Raw genomic sequence first — 19,298 nt, forward strand, 5'->3', positions numbered from 1 at the left:
GTTACTGGTGCGCTATGGGTTTTGTACCCATGTGTTTGTTGTTTTGTATGCCGTTAGTTTATATATTAAACTGCTCCGGGTATTCACCAAGTTCTGCTCTCCTGCGTTTGACTTCCCTGCCACCAGTTACGCACCCCTTACACACAATGATCTCCCAAATTCATTGTTTGACTTCAGACAAATTGAATAGGTTGTTCAAACAACCCAAAGCTTTACCAATCAATAACAGCAGTTCAGATGAACAACAGAAACAATATCAGTCAAGTTTTCACAGTGTATTTTATGCAAGTATCATTACAGATTGTGGCTGTGTAGGAGATTATGTCAATTGATCAGATTAACTGGAATGACATTCATTCTGATGGGTGTGCAAAAATACCAACCTGAAAGCCACGGCCCCAATCAGCCTCCAACTCTTCTAATAAGCTGCCTCCACTGCACTACCCTGACACTATTCAATGTGGAAACGCATGAGGTGATTAACGCAATTTAGAAGATTCATTCAGTTAAACAAATCACATTGATCTGTCAAAGATGTTATTTGATTTCAGTCAAATTTAATAGAATAGGTTTATTTATTTTACCTTTATTTAACTTAAGTCCGATTTTTACCTTGTCAGCTTGGAGATTCGACCTTGCAACCAACTTTACAGTGTTAGGCAACATCTGACACTGTTTTTAAACGTGGGTTGGAAATTATTATTAATGTTTTGCTTACTTTCTCACCGGGGGACTGGTCCCCTCTGTATATTCACTCCTGTAGAAGCCTCCCAGGTCATCAGCCAGTTCTCCTATAAACTCTGTGTACAGCTCATACTGTCTTCCTGCCATCAGATTACTATTCAGCTGGATCACTAAGAATTGAGTAGGAACCTCCAGCCAGCTTTTCTTTATGGTGGGAGCAGTAGCTCCATCCCGGCTAATCAGGCTGAGCAGAGTCAGGTTCAGCTTGTTAGCGTGGATGAGGATCAGATCTGTGTCCTTCTTACACTGGAACACCACAGCTGACTGTCCTGTGAAGATGTAGAGGCCAGTAGAGGCGTTGACAACCAGTCGAGGCCAGAGGGTGATGTTGTAGGAGACAGGAGACAGGGAGTCAGGCAGTCTGTAGTGTTCCCAGGGAGTGGAGGGAGTAGTGGGGGGATTCACTGCCTCATTGATCTTGGCCTTCTCCTGGCTATAGACCACTGACAGGGCGATGATGGTGGCCACCACTCCAGTCCCCACGATCACACCAACTATCCCCAAAGTCTTGCTGATGAAGAACCCTTTCCCCATGTCTGTAACAGATATCTGTCTATCTGAGGGTAGTGTAATGACTGACTGACAGATAGACAGAAAGGCAGAAAGAGAGAGGGGGACCTAGATGGACCCAGAGGGGAATGTGTTTCTTATTTATGCCCTCTGAGGAACTCCCACAATACGCCTGGTTAATAGTTGATCCCCCAGCCCGGGACAACCTGAGAGTTCCTATCAGCTGGGTTAATTAATAGTTGATCCCCCAGCCCGGGACAACCTGAGAGTTCTAATCAGCTGGGTTAATTAATAGTTGATCCCCCAGCCCGGGACAACCTGAGAGTTCTAATCAATAGTCATAAAGATGTGTGGATAACAGATTGCTGACAAGCTGTTGTACTTTATCCTTCCTTCCTGTTTCTGGATGGAAGATCTTTCCCTGTATAAAGTGTTGAAATCTTTCCCTGTATAAAGTGGAAGGGGAACCGCCCCCCCCCCTACCTGGTGTTTCCTACAGGGCTGAAAGGGGAACCACCCCTCCCTCCCTGGTGTTTCCTACAGGGCTGAAAGGGGAACCACCCCTCCCTACCTGGTGTTTCCTACAGGGCTGAAAGGGGAACCACCCCTCCCTACCTGGTGTTTCCTACAGGGCTGAAAGGGGAACCCCCCCCCCTACCTGGTGTTTCCTACAGGGCTGAAAGGGGAACCACCCCTCCCTACCTGGTGTTTCCTACAGGGCTGAAAGGGGAACCACCCCTCCCTCCCTGGTGTTTCCTACAGGGCTGAAAGGGGAACCACCCCTCCCTACCTGGTGTTTCCTACAGGGCTGAAAGGGGAACCACCCCTCCCTCCCTGGTGTTTCCTACAGGGCTGAAAGGGGAACCACCCCTCCCTCCCTGGTGTTTCCTACATGGCTGAAAGGGGAACCACCCCTCCCTACCTGGTGTTTCCTACAGGGCTGAAAGGGGAACCACCCCTCCCTCCCTGGTGTTTCCTACAGGGCTGAAAGGGGAACCACCCCTCCCTCCCTGGTGTTTCCTACAGGGCTGAAAGGGGAACCACCCCTCCCTCCCTGGTGTTTCCTACAGGGCTGAAAGGGGAACCACCCCTCCCTACCTGGTGTTTCCTACAGGGCTGAAAGGGGAACCACCCCTCCCTCCCTGGTGTTTCCTACATGGCTGAAAGGGGAACCACCCCTCCCTACCTGGTGTTTCCTACAGGGCTGAAAGGGGAACCACCCCTCCCTCCCTGGTGTTTCCTACAGGGCTGAAAGGGAACCACCCCTCCCTCCCTGGTGTTTCCTACGGGGCTGAAAGGGGAACCACCCCTCCCTCCCTGGTGTTTCCTACGGGGCAGCAAGGGGAACCGACTCTGTACCGGTACCCCTTGTATATAGCCCCCCCTCCCTGGTGTTTCCTACAGGGCTGAAAGGGGAACCACCCCCCCCTACCTGGTGTTTCCTGGTTTACCTGGTGTTTCTGTATATAGACTCCACATTGACTCTGTACCGGTGCACCCCCGCCGGGGCGGCAGGGTAGCCTAGTGGTTAGAGTGTTGGACTAGTAACCGAAAGGTTGGTACCCCCTGTATATAGCCTCCACACTGACTCTGTACCGGTACCCCCTGTATATAGACTCCACATTGACTCTGTACCGGTACCCCTTGTATATAGCCTCCACACTGACTCTGTACCAGTACCCCCTGTATATTGACTCTGTACCGGTTACTCCTGTATATAGCCTCCACATTGACTCTGTACCGGTACCCCCTGTATATAGCCTCCACACTGACTCTGTACCGGTACCCCCTGTATATAGCCTCCACACTGACTCTGTACCGGTACCCCCTGTATATAGACTCCACATTGACTCTGTACCGGTACCCCTTGTATATAGCCTCCACACTGACTCTGTACCAGTATCCCCTGTATATTGACTCTGTACCGGTACCCCCTGTATATAGCCTCCACATTGACTCTGTACCGGTACCCCCTGTATATAGCCTCCACACTGACTCTGTACCAGTATCCCCTGTATATTGACTCTGTACCGGTACCCCCTGTATATAGCCTCCACACTGACTCTGTACGGTACCCCTGTATATAGCCTCCACATTGACTCTGTACCGGTACCCCTGTATATAGCCTCCACATTGACTCTGTCTGTACCCCCTGTATATAGCCTCCACATTGACTCTGTACCAGTACCCCTGTATATAGCCTCCACATTGACTCTGTACCGGTACCCCTGTATATAGCCTCCACATTGACTCTGTACCAGTACCCCGTGTATATAGTCTCCACATTGACTCTGTACTGTAACACTCTGTATATAGCCTCCACATTGACTCTGTACCAGTACCTCCTCTATATAGCATCCACATTGACTCTGTACTGTAACACCCTGTATATAGCCTCCACATTGACTCTGTACCGGTACCCCCTGTATATAGCCTCCACATTGACTCTGTACCAGTACCCCGTGTATATAGTCTCCACATTGACTCTGTACTGTAACACCCTGTATATAGCCTCCACATTGACTCTGTACTGTAACACCCTGTATATAGCCTCCACATTGACTCTGTACTGTAACACCCTGTATATTGCCTCCACATTGACTCTGTACCTTAACACCCTGTATATAGTCTCCACATTGACTCTGTACCGGTACCCCCTGTATATAGCCTCCACATTGACTCTGTACTGTAACACCCTGTATATTGCCTCCACATTGACTCTGTACCGGTACACCCTGTATATAGTCTCCACATTGACTCTGGACTGTAACACCCTGTATATAGCCTCCACATTGACTCTGTACCAGTACCCCATGTATATAGCCTTTGTGAGTTTATTTTACTGTAATAATGAAGACAAATAAGCTAAAATGAAGACGTTTTCAGATATCTGGTCATTATTTGAACTGGCTAGCCAGCTAACTTACCATTAGCTATCTAGCCAACCAACTAGAAACCAAAGTTGCTTTTAGTTGCCTGGTTTGCTAGATTGACATTTACAAAATTCATGTTTAAAGGGGTGGGGCTATTGGTGTTAAAATACACTAGTTATGCTATTTTGGGCCACCAGGCTGCTGATGTCATGCAGCCTGTAGTTTTTTCCTTTAAACTTTTTCATAACGACAACGTGAAGTTTGAAGTCGGACGACCATAGAATATTCATGATTTCATTGTACAACTGTCGATAGACATAGTATAAACCAACCTTTAGTCTTGAAATCTTTGGTTGTTTAGTACACGACATGTGAATCCTTAAAGAGATGGGTGGGGCCCAGGCTTAAGAGGGTGGGAACTACGCTGAATGGGTGTAGACCAAGAAGAGCTTTCCAGTAGGTACCAAAACCATTCAAGGGCCATTTCCTCAAAAGTGAGTTTACAAGTTTATTAACTTTCAAAGCAGAATTACTTTCTCATTGTTCCTCTGTAGTGTATGATATACCAGTAGGTCTGAATCTCTACTTTTATCCGATGTAAAAAACACTATTTGCTTGCTACATCAGTCCAAATCGAACTGGTCAGTCACAATAACAACTGCAACACGTTCTAAAATATATATATAATTTAATGAAAAGGAGTCATTTTCTATTTTGACCGTAGTTACTGAGATATTGTCCTTTTTGTTATAGAAATCCAGTGCATCCTTCTGTAAAGAAGGAAACTGTGTCAGATTTCCAATAACCAACTGAAGGTAAAGAGCAGGAACATATTGGGGAGATTGGAAACTGAAGGTAAAGACCAGGAACATATTGGGGAGATTGGAAACTGAAGGTAAAGACCAGGAACATATTGGGGAGATTGGAAACTGAAGGTAAAGACCAGGAACATATTGGGGAGATTGGAAACTGAAGGTAAAGACCAGGAACATATTGGGGAGATTGGAAACTGAAGGTAAAGACCAGGAACATATTGGGGAGATTGGAAACTGACGATATTAACTGATCGTTTATTGGCAGACATTTATTAACATGAGAACATGAAAAACTGACAATCCAAAATGGATGCACATGATTCAAGTAACAACATGATTTTGGTCCATTCATCATTATACAGCACATCTCTGTCCCAAATGGCTCCCTATTCCCTATGGAGTGCACTCTTTTTAACCAGAGCCCTATGTAGCATGCTATACAGGGAATAGGGTGCCATTTGGGTCACACAGCCCCATGTTTGTGGTCTGTTTAATACAGTCTGTATATCCCTGATGGTTCAGTAAGCAGTAACACCATTGGCCTGGTCGCACGGTGCTGTAGTGGGGGGTATTTCACGTACATTCATTGGCCAACCACTTCATAACATGCTCCTGGTTCTCCGCCACCCATTTGATGTTGGCCGTAGTCCTCTCAATAGCCTGCTCCAGAGCCAGCGTCCCCGAGCCAAACCCCACACGGGCATTGTCCTCTTTAAACTGCTTCAGCTGCAATTATAGAAACATGGTAGAAATCACAATACTGACTCAACAATGTTGTCGTTTCTAACTCATTTGAGAAGGAGGAAAACAAGCTCTGCCCCCCCCCCCAACAAACAGACCATCCATTCATACATACACTCTAGTCTAATTTATACCTTATTAAACTGTATCTACCCCCCCAACAAACAGACCATCCATCCATACATATACCTTAGTCTAATTGATACCTTATTAAACTGTATCTGTAACCCCCCCCAACAAACAGACCATCCATCCATACATATACCTCTAGTCTAATTGATACCTTATTAAACTGTATCTGTAACCCCCCCCCAACAAACAGACCATCCATCCATTCATCCATTCAGCTCTGATGACTTACTCTGCATAGATGTAGTTCCACCTAGACTTACTCTGCATAGATGTAGTTCCACACAGCCCAGGGCTGCTCAACCCTGTTCCTGGAGAGATCTACTGTCCTGTAGGTTTTAACTCCAACCCTGTTCCTGGAGAAATACAGGTTTTAACTCCAACCCTGTTCCTGGAGAGCTACCGTAATGTAGGTTTCAACCCAGGGTTCACTAACCTTTGAAAACCTTACAGGAGGGTAAGCTCTCCAGGAACAGGATTAGGGTGAAAACCTTACAGGAGGGTAGCTCTCCAGGAACAGGATTAGGGTGAAAACCTTACAGGAGGGTAGCTCTCCAGGAACAGGATTAGGGTGAAAACCTTACAGGAGGGTAGCTCTCCAGGAACAGGATTAGGGTGAAAACCTTACAGGAGGGTAGCTCTCCAGGAACAGGATTAGGGTGAAAACCTTACAGGAGGGTAGCTCTCCAGGAACAGGATTAGGGTGAAAACCTTACAGGAGGGTAGCTCTCCAGGAACAGGATTAGGGTGAAAACCTTACAGGAGGGTAGCTCTCCAGGAACAGGATTAGGGTGAAAACCTTACAGGAGGGTAGCTCTCCAGGAGTTCCACCTAGACTTACCTGTATAGATGTAGTCTCCAGGAAGGATTAGGGTGAAAACAGGAGGGTAGCTCTCCAGGAACAGGATTAGGTCCAAAACCATATCATGAGGGTAGCTCTCCAGGAACAGGATTAGGGTGAAAACCTTACAGGAGGGTAGCTCTCCAGGAACAGGATTAGGGTGAAAACCTTACAGGAGGGTAGCTCTCCAGGAACAGGATTAGGGTGAAAACCTTACAGGAGGGTAGCTCTCCTGATTCAGCTCAGTACCAACCTGCTTCAGCTCAAACTCAGTAGAGAATCTCCTGGTCACACCGTTGATGAGGTTAGAGAATGAGAAGGATCCACCACCATATCTGCCAGGTACAACGATGTATTATTATTATCTTTACTTAGTGAATAAACATCAGTTTCTCTGATACATATTCACAGTTACATGATGTCCAATAGCCCCACCTAGACTTACACTGATGACCTCCTCTGTATAGATGTAGCCCCACCTAGACTTACTCTGTATAGATGTAGTTCCACCTAGACTTACACTGTATAGATGTAGTTCCACCTAGACTTACACTGCATAGATGTAGTTCCACCTAGACTTACACTGCATAGATGTAGTTCCACCTAGACTTACTCTGTATAGATGTAGTTCCACCTAGACTTACACTGTATAGATGTAGTTCCACCTAGACTTACACTGCATAGATGTAGTTCCACCTAGACTTACTCTGTATAGATGTAGTTCCACCTAGACTTACTCTGTATAGATGTAGTTCCACCTAGACTTACACTGTATAGATGTAGTTCCACCTAGACTTACACTGCATAGATGTAGTTCCACCTAGACTTACACTGCATAGATGTAGTTCCACCTAGACTTACACTGCATAGATGTAGTTCCACCTAGACTTACACTGCATAGATGTAGTTCCACCTAGACTTACACCTAGACTTATAGATGTAGTTCCACCTAGACTTACTCTGTATAGATGTAGTTCCACCTAGACTTACTCTGTATAGATGTAGTTCCACCTAGACTTACACTGTATAGATGTAGTTCCACCTAGATGACTTACTCTGTATAGATGTAGTTCCACCTAGACTTACACTGTATAGATGTAGTTCCACCTAGACTTACACTGTATAGATGTAGTTCCACCTAGACTTACTCTGTATAGATGTAGTTCCACCTAGACTTACACTGTATAGATGTAGTTCCACCTAGACTTACTCTGTATAGATGTAGTTCCACCTAGACTTACACTGTATAGATGTAGTTCCACCTAGACTTACTCTGTATAGATGTAGTTCCACCTAGACTTACTCTGTATAGATGTAGTTCCACCTAGACTTACTCTGTATAGATGTAGTTCCACCTAGACTTACTCTGTATAGATGTAGTTCCACCTAGACTTACACTGTATAGATGTAGTTCCACCTAGACTTACTCTGTATAGATGTAGTTCCACCTAGACTTACACTGTATAGATGTAGTTCCACCTAGACTTACACTGTATAGATGTAGTTCCACCTAGACTTACTCTGTATAGATGTAGTTCCACCTAGCCCTGATGACTTACTCTGTATAGATGTAGTTCCACCTAGACTTACTCTAGATGTAGTTCCACTACACTGCCCTGTATAGATGTAGTTCCACCTAGACTTACTCTGTATAGATGTAGTTTACACTGTATAGATGTAGTTCCACCTAGACTTACACTGTATAGATGTAGTTCCACCTAGACTTACACTGTATAGATGTAGTTCCACCTAGACTTACACTGTATAGATGTAGTTCCACCTAGACTTACTCTGTATACATGTAGTTCCATCTAGACTTACACCGTATAGATGTAGTTCCACCTAGACTTACACCATATAGATGTAGTTCCACCTAGACTTACACTGCATAGATGTAGTTCCATCTAGACTTACTCTGTAGAGATGTAGTTCCCCTAGCCCTGATGACTTACTCTGTATAGATGTAGTTCCACCTAGACTTACTCTGTATAGATGTAGTTCCACCTAGACTTACTCTGTATAGATGTAGTTCCACCTAGACTTACACTGCATAGATGTAGTTCCATCTAGACTTACTCTGTATAGATGTAGTTCCACCTAGCCCTGATGACTTACTCTGTATAGATGTAGTTCCATCTAGACTTACTCTGTATAGATGTAGTTCCACCTAGACTTACTCTGTATAGATGTAGTTCCACCTAGACTTACTCTGTATAGATGTAGTTCCACCTAGACTTACTCTGTATAGATGTAGTTCCACCTAGACTTACTCTGTATAGATGTAGTTCCACCTAGACTTACTCTGTATAGATGTAGTTCCACCTAGACTTACACTGTATAGATGTAGTTCCACCTAGACTTACTCTGTATAGATGTAGTTCCACCTAGACTTACTCTGTATAGATGTAGTTCCACCTAGCCCTGATGACTTACTCTGTATAGATGTAGTTCCATCTAGACTTACTCTGTATAGATGTAGTTCCACCTAGACTTACTCTGTATAGATGTAGTTCCACCTAGACTTACTCTGTATAGATGTAGTTCCACCTAGACTTACACTGCATAGATGTAGTTCCATCTAGACTTACTCTGTATAGATGTAGTTCCACCTAGACTTACTCTGTATAGATGTAGTTCCACCTAGACTTACTCTGTATAGATGTAGTTCCACCTAGACTTACTCTGTATAGATGTAGTTCCACCTAGACTTACTCTGTATAGATGTAGTTCCACCTAGACTTACTCTGTATAGATGTAGTTCCACCTAGACTTACTCTGTATAGATGTAGTTCCACCTAGATGACTTACTTGTATAGATGTAGTTCCACCTAGACTTACTCTGTATAGATGTAGTTCCACCTAGACTTACACTGTATAGATGTAGTTCCACCTAGACTTACTCTGTATAGATGTAGTTCCACCTAGACTTACACTGTATAGATGTAGTTCCACCTAGACTTACACTGTATAGATGTAGTTCCACCTAGACTTACACTGTATAGATGTAGTTCCACCTAGACTTACTCCTAGTTCCACCTGACTTACTCTGTATAGATGTAGTTCCACCTAGACTTACCTGTATGACTTACTCTGTATAGATGTAGTTCCACCTAGACTTACTCTGTATAGATGTAGTTCCACCTAGACTTACTCTGTATAGATGTAGTTCCACCTAGACTTACTCTGTATAGATGTAGTTCCACCTAGACTTACACTGTATAGATGTAGTTCCACCTAGACTTACTCTGTATAGATGTAGTTCCACCTAGACTTACTCTGTATAGATGTAGTTCCACTAGACTTACTCTGTATAGATGTAGTTCCACCTAGACTTACTCTGTATAGATGTAGTTCCACCTAGACTTACTCTGTATAGATGTAGTTCCACCTAGACTTACTCTGTATAGATGTAGTTCCACCTAGACTTACTCTGTATAGATGTAGTTCCACCTAGACTTACACTGCATAGATGTAGTTCCATCTAGACTTACTCTGTATAGATGTAGTTCCACCTAGACTTACTCTGTATAGATGTAGTTCCACCTAGACTTACTCTGTATAGATGTAGTTCCATCTAGACTTACTCTGTATAGATGTAGTTCCACCTAGACTTACTCTGTATAGATGTAGACTTACTCTGTATAGATGTAGATTCCACCTAGACTTACACTGTATAGATGTAGTTCCACCTAGACTTACTCTGTATAGATGTAGTTCCACCTAGACTTACTCTGTATAGATGTAGTTCCACCTAGACTTACTCTGTATAGATGTAGTTCCACCTAGACTTCTGTATAGATGTAGTTCCACCTAGACTTACTCTGTATAGATGTAGTTCCACCTGACTTACTCTGTATAGATGTAGTTCCACCTAGACTTACTCTGTATAGATGTAGTTCCACCTAGCCCTAGATGTAGTTCCACTCTGTATAGATGTAGTTCCACCTAGACTTACTCTGTATAGATGTAGTTCCACCTAGACTTACTCTGTATAGATGTAGTTCCACCTAGACTTACTCTGTATAGATGTAGTTCCACCTAGACTTACTCTGTATAGATGTAGTTCCACCTAGACTTACTCTGTATAGATGTAGTTCCACCTAGACTTACTCTGTATAGATGTAGTTCCACCTAGACTTACACTGTATAGATGTAGTTCCACCTAGACTTACTCTGTATAGATGTAGTTCCACCTAGACTTACCTGTATAGATGTAGACTTACTCTGTATAGATGTAGATGTAGTTCTAGACACCTGTATAGATGTAGACTTACACTGTATAGATGTAGTTCCACCTAGACTTACTCTGTATAGATGTAGTTCCACCTAGACTTACCTGTATAGATGTAGTTCCACCTGACTTACTCTGTATAGATGTAGTTCCACCTAGACTTACACTGTATAGATGTAGTTCCACCTAGACTTACACTGTATAGATGTAGTTCCACCTAGACTTACTCTGTTATAGATGTATAGAGTTCCACCTAGACTGTATAGATGTAGTTTAGACTCTGTATAGATGTAGTTCCACCTAGACTTACTCTGTATAGATGTAGTTCCACCTAGACTTACTCTGTATAGATGTAGTTCCACCCTGTATAGATGTAGTTCCACCTAGACTTACTCTGTATAGATGTAGTTCCACCTAGACTTACACTGTATAGATGTAGTTCCACCTAGACTTACTCTGTATAGATGTAGTTCCACCTAGCCCTGATGACTTACTCTGTATAGATGTAGTTCCACCTAGACTTACACTGTATAGATGTAGTTCCACCTAGCCTTACACTGTATAGATGTAGTTCCACCTAGACTTACTCTGTATAGATGTAGTTCCACCTAGACTTACACTGTATAGATGTAGTTCCACCTAGACTTACTCTGTATAGATGTAGTTCCACCTAGACTTACACTGTATAGATGTAGTTCCACCTAGCCCTGATGACTTACTCTGTATAGATGTAGTTCCACCTAGACTTACACTGTATAGATGTAGTTCCACCTAGACTTACACTGTATAGATGTAGTTCCACCTAGACTTAGATGTAGTTGTATAGATGTAGTTCCACCTAGACTTACTTACACTGTATAGATGTAGTTCCACCTAGACTTACTCTGTATAGATGTAGTTCCACCTAGACTTACACTGTATAGATGTAGTTCCACCTAGACTTACTCTGTATAGATGTAGTTCCACCTAGACTTACTCTGTATAGATGTAGTTCCACCTAGACTTACTCTGCATAGATGTAGTTCCACCTAGACTTACTCTGTATAGATGTAGTTCCACCTAGACTTACTCTGTATAGATGTAGTTCCACCTAGACTTACTCTGTATAGATGTATTTCCACCTAGCCCTGATGACTTACTCTGTATAGATGTAGTTCCACCTAGCCCTGATGAAGTCCCAGGCCAGGGGCATCCCCACCACGTTACCAGCGATGTAGTTGATGGTGGAGGTGCAGTCCTGCTTTCGGATCTTAGCTGGATCCAGGGAATAATCCAGATACCTGTTTCAACACAAAAAAGGGATTTGTGACGTGACCTAAGTCCGATTTTTTACCTGATGGTGTTGCTCTAAACATGCACAAACACAGCCTTTTAAAAGCACAGGGCTTGTGATGTCATTTTTAATTTTAGAGGAATAATTGTTCTCATGCAGGAATGATATACAGTACCTTCAGAAAGTATTCACACTCCTTGACTTTTTACACATGTTGTTGTGTTACAGGCTGAATTTAAAGTTAACTGGTCTTCACACAATATCCCATAATATCAAAGAGGAATTATGTTTTTCAATCCAGGTGTGGAAAGCTCTACACACAGCTGTAATCGCTCTTAGATATTTACCCATAAAGTTAGAGATTTACCCATAAAGACACACAGCTGTAATCGCTCTTTGATATTTACCCATAAAGACACACAGCAGTAATCGCTCTTAGAGATTTACATAAAGACACACAGCAGTAATCGCTCTTAGAGATGTACCCATAAAGACACACAGCTGTAATCGCTCTTAGATATTTACCCATAAAGACACACAGCAGTAATCGCTCTTAGAGATTTACCCATAAAGACACACAGCTGTAATCGCTCTTAGAGATTTACCCATAAAGACACACAGCTGTAATCACTCTTAGAGACCCATAAAGACACACAGCTGTAATCACTCTTAGAGACCCATAAAGACACACAGCTGTAATCACTCTTAGAGACCCATAAAGACACACAGCTGTAATCACTCTTAGAGACCCATAAAGACACACAGCTGTAATCACTCTTAGAGACCCATAAAGACACACAGCTGTAATCACTCTTAGAGACCCATAAAGACACACAGCTGTAATCACACTTCGAGACCCATAAAGACACACAGCTGTAATCACTCTTCGAGACCCATAAAGACACACAGCTGTAATCACTCTTAGAGACCCATAAAGACACACAGCAGTAATCACTCTTAGAGACCCATAAAGACGCACAGCTGTAATCACTCTTAGATATTTACCCATAAAGACACACAGCTGTAATCACTCTTAGAGATTTACCCATAAAGACACAGAGCTGTAATCGCTCTTAGAGACCCATAAAGACACACAGCTGTAATCACTCTTAGATATTTACCCATAAAGACACACAGCTGTAATCACTCTTAGATATTTACCCATAAAGACACACAGCTGTAATCACTCTTAGAGATTTACCCATAAAGACACACAGCTGTAATCACTCTTAGAGACCCATAAAGACACACAGCTGTAATCACTCTTAGAGACCCATAAAGACACACAGCTGTAATCACTCTTAGATATTTACCCATAAAGACACAGACACACAGCTGTAATCGCTGCCAAAGATGATTCTAACATGCATTGACTCAGGGGTGTGAATACTTTTGTAAATGAGATATTTATAAAAACATGTTTTCACTTTGTCATTGTGGGTTATTGTGTTTGTGGGTGAGAAACAAATATAAATCTTTAATCCATTGTGAATTCTGTCTGTAACAACAACATGTGGACGAAGGGGTATGAATACTCTCTGAAGGCACATGAGGAGAAAGAGGAAATCTCTACCTATCTATTGATGTAAATATATCCCCTGTCTCATTCCCAATCTGTCCACTAGATGGCAGTAGGGGATCACATGACATGTCTTAGCCACTTGAAACCAGTTGCATCTGTTTTGGGTAGTGAGTGAGTCACTGCGCCAAAATGACTGCCATCTTAAAATGACCCTTTCGAGTTACAGAGTGAAACATCTCCAAATAACACTTAGACAGGTGAGGACACGTGTCATTTCCTGTTGTAAAACCAGTGAGACGGATCAACACGTGGAGGATGAATACACCGATGATGTGGACGGAGAAGGGAATGCATTGCTTTACAGTGACCATTAGGGTGGACCCTTTCCATGCAGACTAAACCTTGGCACTTTTTTATGACATCGCCAGCAGTAAGATTTGAGTTTCCAAAAAGACAGCTTTCACTTTCTATGTTCAGACAACAAATAAACTAATTAGTTGTTACCGGGTCCAAAACAACGGCTCAGAGTTGAACAGGATAAAGGTCTAGCGTCACTCCAACTTAAGTGTTGTGTGGTTTGGTTCACGAAACCAGACCTTTTCTTCAACAAAACACAAGATGAAGTGGTTCTGAGTGTTAGCTCCTGCTGAGTATTCTGTACCTATCTGTTCAGCAGGGACCTTAGTACAGACCAGGGAGGACCTCAGCTTGGCAGCCTGTGTACCTACCTGTTCAGCAGGGACCTTAGTACAGACCAGAGAGGACCTCAGCTTGGCAGCCTGCGTACCTACCTGTTCAGCAGGGACCTTAGTACAGACCAGAGAGGACCTCAGCTTGGCAGCCTGTGTACCTACCTGTTCAGCAGGGACCTTAGTACAGACCAGAGAGGACCTCAGCTTGGCAGCCTGCGTACCTACCTGTTCAGCAGGGACCTTAGTACAGACCAGAGAGGACCTCAGCTTGGCAGCCTGCGTACCTACCTGTTCAGCAGGGACCTTAGTACAGACCAGGGAGGACCTCAACTTGGCAGCCTCTGTACCTACCTGTTCAGCAGGGACCTTAGTACAGACCAGGAGGACCTCAGCTTGGCAGCCTGCGTACCTACCTGTTCAGCAGGGACCTTAGTACAGACCAGGAGGACCTCAGCTTGGCAGCCTGCTGTACCTACCTGTTCAGCAGGGACCTTAGTACAGACCAGGGAGGACCTCAGCTTGGCAGCTTGGCAGCCTGTTGTACCTACCTGTTCAGCAGGGACCTTAGTACAGACCAGGAGGACCTCAGCTTGGCAGCCTGCGTACCTACCTGTTCAGCAGGGACCTTAGTACAGACCAGGGAGGACCTCAGCTTGGCAGCCTCTGTACCTACCTGTTCAGCAGGGACCTTAGTACAGGCCAGGGAGGACCTCAGCTTGGCAGCCTCTGTACCTACCTGTTCAGCAGGGACCTTAGTACAGACCAGGGAGGACCTCAGCTTGGCAGCCTGTGTACCTACCTGTTCAGCAAGGACCTTAGTACAGACCAGAGAGGACCTCAGCTTGGCAGCCTGCGTACCTACCTGTTCAGCAGGGACCTTAGTACAGACCAGGGAGGACCTCAACTTGGCAGCCTCTGTACCTACCTGTTCAGCAGGGACCTTAGTACAGACCAGGGAGGACCTCAGCTTGGCAGCCTCTGTGCCTACCTGTTCAGCAGGGACCTTAGTACAGACCAGGGAGGACCTCAGCTTGCAGGGACCTTAGTACAGGCCAGGGAGGACCTCAGCTTGGCAGCCTCTGTACCTACCTGTTCAGCAGGGACCTTAGTACAGGCCAGGGAGGACCTCAGCTTGGCAGCCTCTGTGCCTACCTGTTCAGTAGCCATGGGACCTTAGTACAGGCCAGGGAGGACCTCAGCTTGGCAGCCTCTGTGCCTACCTGTTCAGTAGCCATGGGACCTTAGTACAGGCCAGGGAGGACCTCAGCTTGGCAGCCTCTGTGCCTACCTGTTCAGTAGCCATGGGACCTTAGTACAGGCCAGGGAGGACCTCAGCTTGGCAGCCTCTGTGCCTACCTGTTCAGTAGCCATGGGACCTTAGTACAGGCCAGGGAGGACCTCAGCTTGGCAGCCTCTGTGCCTACCTGTTCAGTAGCCATGGGACCTTAGTACAGGCCAGGAGGACCTCAGCTTGGCAGCCTCTGTGCCTACCTGTTCAAAATCAGCCATGAAGGACCTTAGTACAGGCCAGGGAGGACCTCAGCTTGGCAGCCTCTGTGCCTACCTGTTCAGTAGCCATGGGACCTTAGTACAGGCCAGGGAGGACCTCAGCTTGGCAGCCTCTGTGGCTACTGTGGCATTCTTGAACATCTGCCAGGCGAAGTCCCATTCCGCCACCCCTCCTGCTGCGATAGCGTTACAGTACACTGTTGTCTTCAGGTTGGGGTGAATCCTGTCAATAAAGAGTTGCATAAACACAAAATCAGCATCATTGAAGAGAAGGAAAACAATCACATTAACTCTAAACATCCTTAGGGTTTCTGGTATACTTTTCCCATAATTACCATTTGGAGGAGACCCAGTTTTCCTACTTATTCCTTCCTGATTCCAGGAATCCTTCAGCTGGGATTTCTGGTAAACCTGGGAATTTTGGGAAAGACCCAGGATATGGAAACCCAAATAATTGTGCTTCGTACTCACGGGTTGTGGTCTGGGTTCAGCATCCACTCTCTGAACCAATCGCTGGTGAGAACCCTGCAGCGCTCCACTCCCATACGACACGCAAAGGATATGGCGTTGATCTGGTTGTATCTGAGAGATAGGAGAGACAAGAGGGACAGGGCTGTGGAACGGCTCACAACACATTATGGTAATATTGATCTGGTTGTATCTGAGAGATAGGAGAGACAAGAGGGACAGGGCTGTGGAACGGCTCACAACACATTATGGTAATATTGATCTGGTTGTATCTGAGAGATAGGAGAGACAAGAGGGACAGGGCTGTGGAACGGCTCACAACACATTATGGTAATATTGATCTGGTTGTATCTGAGAGATAGGAGAGACAAGAGGGACAGGGCTGTGGAACGGCTCACAACACATTATGGTAATATTGATCTGGTTGTATCTGAGAGATAGGAGAGACAAGAGGGACAGGGCTGTGGAACGGCTCACAACACATTATGGTAATATTGATCTGGTTGTATCTGAGAGATAGGAGAGACAAGAGGGACAGGGCTGTGGAACGGCTCACAACACATTATGGTAATATCTAAGTGTTCATCCCAAATAGCACCCTATTCCCTATGTAGTGCACTCCTTTTGAAAACAGACCGATAATGTGTATTTACTGTTGTAAGAGAAGCGACAGAAAGATATATTTACAAATACAATTATGTATCTTAATTGGTTTAAAATAACATTTCATTTGAAAAGCAGAGTTGTTACTGGTCGTTGTGTCCAGTGGGGACTCTGGTCCAATCAACCGTTATGGTCCTGAAGTACTCAAACAGGGGGGTGATCTGCATCTTCAGGTAACCCTGGGAGACAAACAGTATGAACCAATCAGACCTGTTGTTTCAGGTAACCCTGGGAGACAAACAGTATGAACCAATTAGACCTGTTGTTTCAGGTAACCCTGGGAGAACTACAGTATGAACCAATCAGACCTGTTGTTTCAGGTAACCCTGGGAGACAAACAGTATGAACCAATCAGACCTGTTGTTTCAGCTAAGCCTGAGAGAAGTACAGTATGAACCAATCAGACCTGTTGTTTCAGCTATGCCTGGGAAAGTACAGTATGAACCAATCAGACCTGTTGTTTCAGCTAAGCCTGGGAGAAGTACAGTATGAACCAATCAGACCTGTTGTTTCAGCTAAGCCTGGGAGAAGTACAGTATGAACCAATCAGACCTGTTGTTTCAGCTAAGCCTGGGAGAAGTACAGTATGAACCAATCAGACCTGTTGTTTCAGCTAAGCCTGGGAGAAGTACAGTATGAACCAATCAGACCTGTTGTTTCAGCTAAGCCTGGGAGAAGTACAGTATGAACCAATCAGACCTGTTGTTTCAGCTAAGCCTGGGAGAACAGCACTGAATTTTGTTAGTTCTTTGTTATGTCCTCTATGTTGGTCTTTGTTATGTCCTCTATGTCCTCTATGTAGATCTTTGTTATGTCCTCTATGTTGGTCTTTGTTATGTCCTCTATGTCCTCTATGTTGGTCTTTGTTATGTCCTCTATGTCTTCTATGTTGATCTTTGTTATGTCCTCTATGTTGGTCTTTGTTATGTCCTCTATGTTGGTCTTTGTTATGTCCTCTATGTCTTCTATGTTGGTCTTTGTTATGTCCTCTATGTCTTCTATGTTGATCTTTGTTATGTCCTCTATGTAGATCTCTGTTATGTCCTCTATGTCTTCTATGTTGATCTTTGTTATGTCCTCTAGGTTGATCTTTGTTATGTCCTCTATGTTGATCTTTGTTATGTCCTCTATGTTGATCTTTGTTATGTCCTCTCTGTCTTCTATGTTGATCTTTGTCATGTCCTCTATGTTGATCTTTGTTATGTCCTCTATGTTGATCTTTGTTATGTCCTCTATGTAGATCTTTGTTATGTCCTCTATGTTGGTATTTGTTAATTCCTCTATGTAGATCTTTGTTATGTCCTCTATGTTGATCTTTGTTATGTCCTCTATGTTGACATTTGTTATGTCCTCTATGTTGAACTTTGTTATGTCCTTTATGTTGGTCTTTGTTATGTCCTCTATGTTGGTCTTTGTTATGTCCTCTATGTAGATCTTTGTTATGTCCTCTATGTTGGTCTTTGTTATGTCCTCTATGTCCTCTATGTAGATCTTTGTTATGTCCTCTATGTTGGTCTTTGTTATGTCCTCTATGTTGATCTTTGTTATGTCCTCTATGTCCTCTATGTTGAACTTTGTTATGTCCTCTATGTTGGTCTTTGTTATGTCCTCTATGTTGATCTTTGTTATGTCCTCTATGTAGATCTTTGTTATGTCCTCTATGTCCTCTATGTTGATCTTTGTTATGTCCTCTATGTTGATATTTGTTATGTCCTCTATGTTGATCTTTGTTATGTCCTCTATGTCCTCTATGTTGGTCTTTGTTATGTCCTCTATGTCCTCTATGTTGATCTTTGTTATGTCCTCTATGTTGATCTTTGTTATGTCCTCTATGTCCTCTATGTTGATATTTGTTATGTCCTCTATGTCCTCTATGTTGATCTTTGTTATGTCCTCTATGTTGATCTTTGTTATGTCCTCTATGTCCTCTATGTAGATCTTCGTTATGTCCTCTATGTAGATCTTTGTTATGTCCTCTATGTTGATCTTTGTTATGTCCTCTATGTCCTCTATGTTGATATTTGCTATGTCCTCTATGTCCTCTATGTTGATATTTGTTATGTCCTCTATGTCCTCTATGTTGGTCTTTGTTATGTCCTCTATGTTGATATTTGATATGTCCTCTATGTTGATATTTGTTATGTCCTCTATGTCCTCTATGTTGATCTTTGTTATGTCCTCTATGTCCTCTATGTTGATCTTTGTTATGTCCTCTATGTCCTCTATGTTAATCTTTGATATGTCCTCTATGTTGATCTTTGTTATGTCCTCTATGTTGATCTTTGTT

The 19,298-nt window shown here is 43.8% G+C and overlaps 2 protein-coding genes across 5 annotated transcripts in view; both read right to left on the reverse strand.

The window, feature by feature from the left end:
• LOC112260931 (aminopeptidase N-like) overlaps nt 1-1,386 on the reverse strand; it is a 40,285-nt gene extending 38,899 nt beyond the window's left edge. Inside the window, exon 1 of the mRNA XM_042316650.1 lies at nt 719-1,386. Coding sequence (XP_042172584.1) covers nt 719-1,278 — 560 coding nt within the window. The 5' untranslated portion in view covers nt 1,279-1,386. The remainder of the gene's footprint in view (nt 1-718) is intronic.
• A 3,795-nt stretch (nt 1,387-5,181) lies between these two features.
• Nucleotides 5,182-19,298, reverse strand: part of LOC112253222 (aminopeptidase N) — a 79,555-nt gene continuing 65,438 nt past the window's right edge. The window contains exons 16-21 of one of the 4 annotated variants that reach the window (XM_042316646.1): nt 17,099-17,190; nt 16,352-16,462; nt 15,936-16,103; nt 12,024-12,164; nt 6,907-6,988; nt 5,182-5,668 (exon numbers count right to left, since the gene is read on the reverse strand). In XM_042316646.1, the coding sequence (XP_042172580.1) occupies nt 5,516-5,668; nt 6,907-6,988; nt 12,024-12,164; nt 15,936-16,103; nt 16,352-16,462; nt 17,099-17,190 (747 nt within the window). In that variant the 3' untranslated portion in view covers nt 5,182-5,515. Of the gene's footprint in view, nt 5,669-6,906; nt 6,989-10,025; nt 10,166-12,005; nt 12,165-15,585; nt 15,784-15,935; nt 16,104-16,351; nt 16,858-17,098; nt 17,191-19,298 lie in introns of those variants that run through there. The other 3 variants (XM_042316647.1, XM_042316648.1, XM_042316649.1) reach the window with 3 other exon arrangements.

This window comes from Oncorhynchus tshawytscha, unplaced genomic scaffold, assembly GCF_018296145.1.
Source record: "Oncorhynchus tshawytscha isolate Ot180627B unplaced genomic scaffold, Otsh_v2.0 Un_contig_4078_pilon_pilon, whole genome shotgun sequence".
NCBI classification, from domain to species: Eukaryota; Metazoa; Chordata; class Actinopteri; order Salmoniformes; family Salmonidae; genus Oncorhynchus; species Oncorhynchus tshawytscha.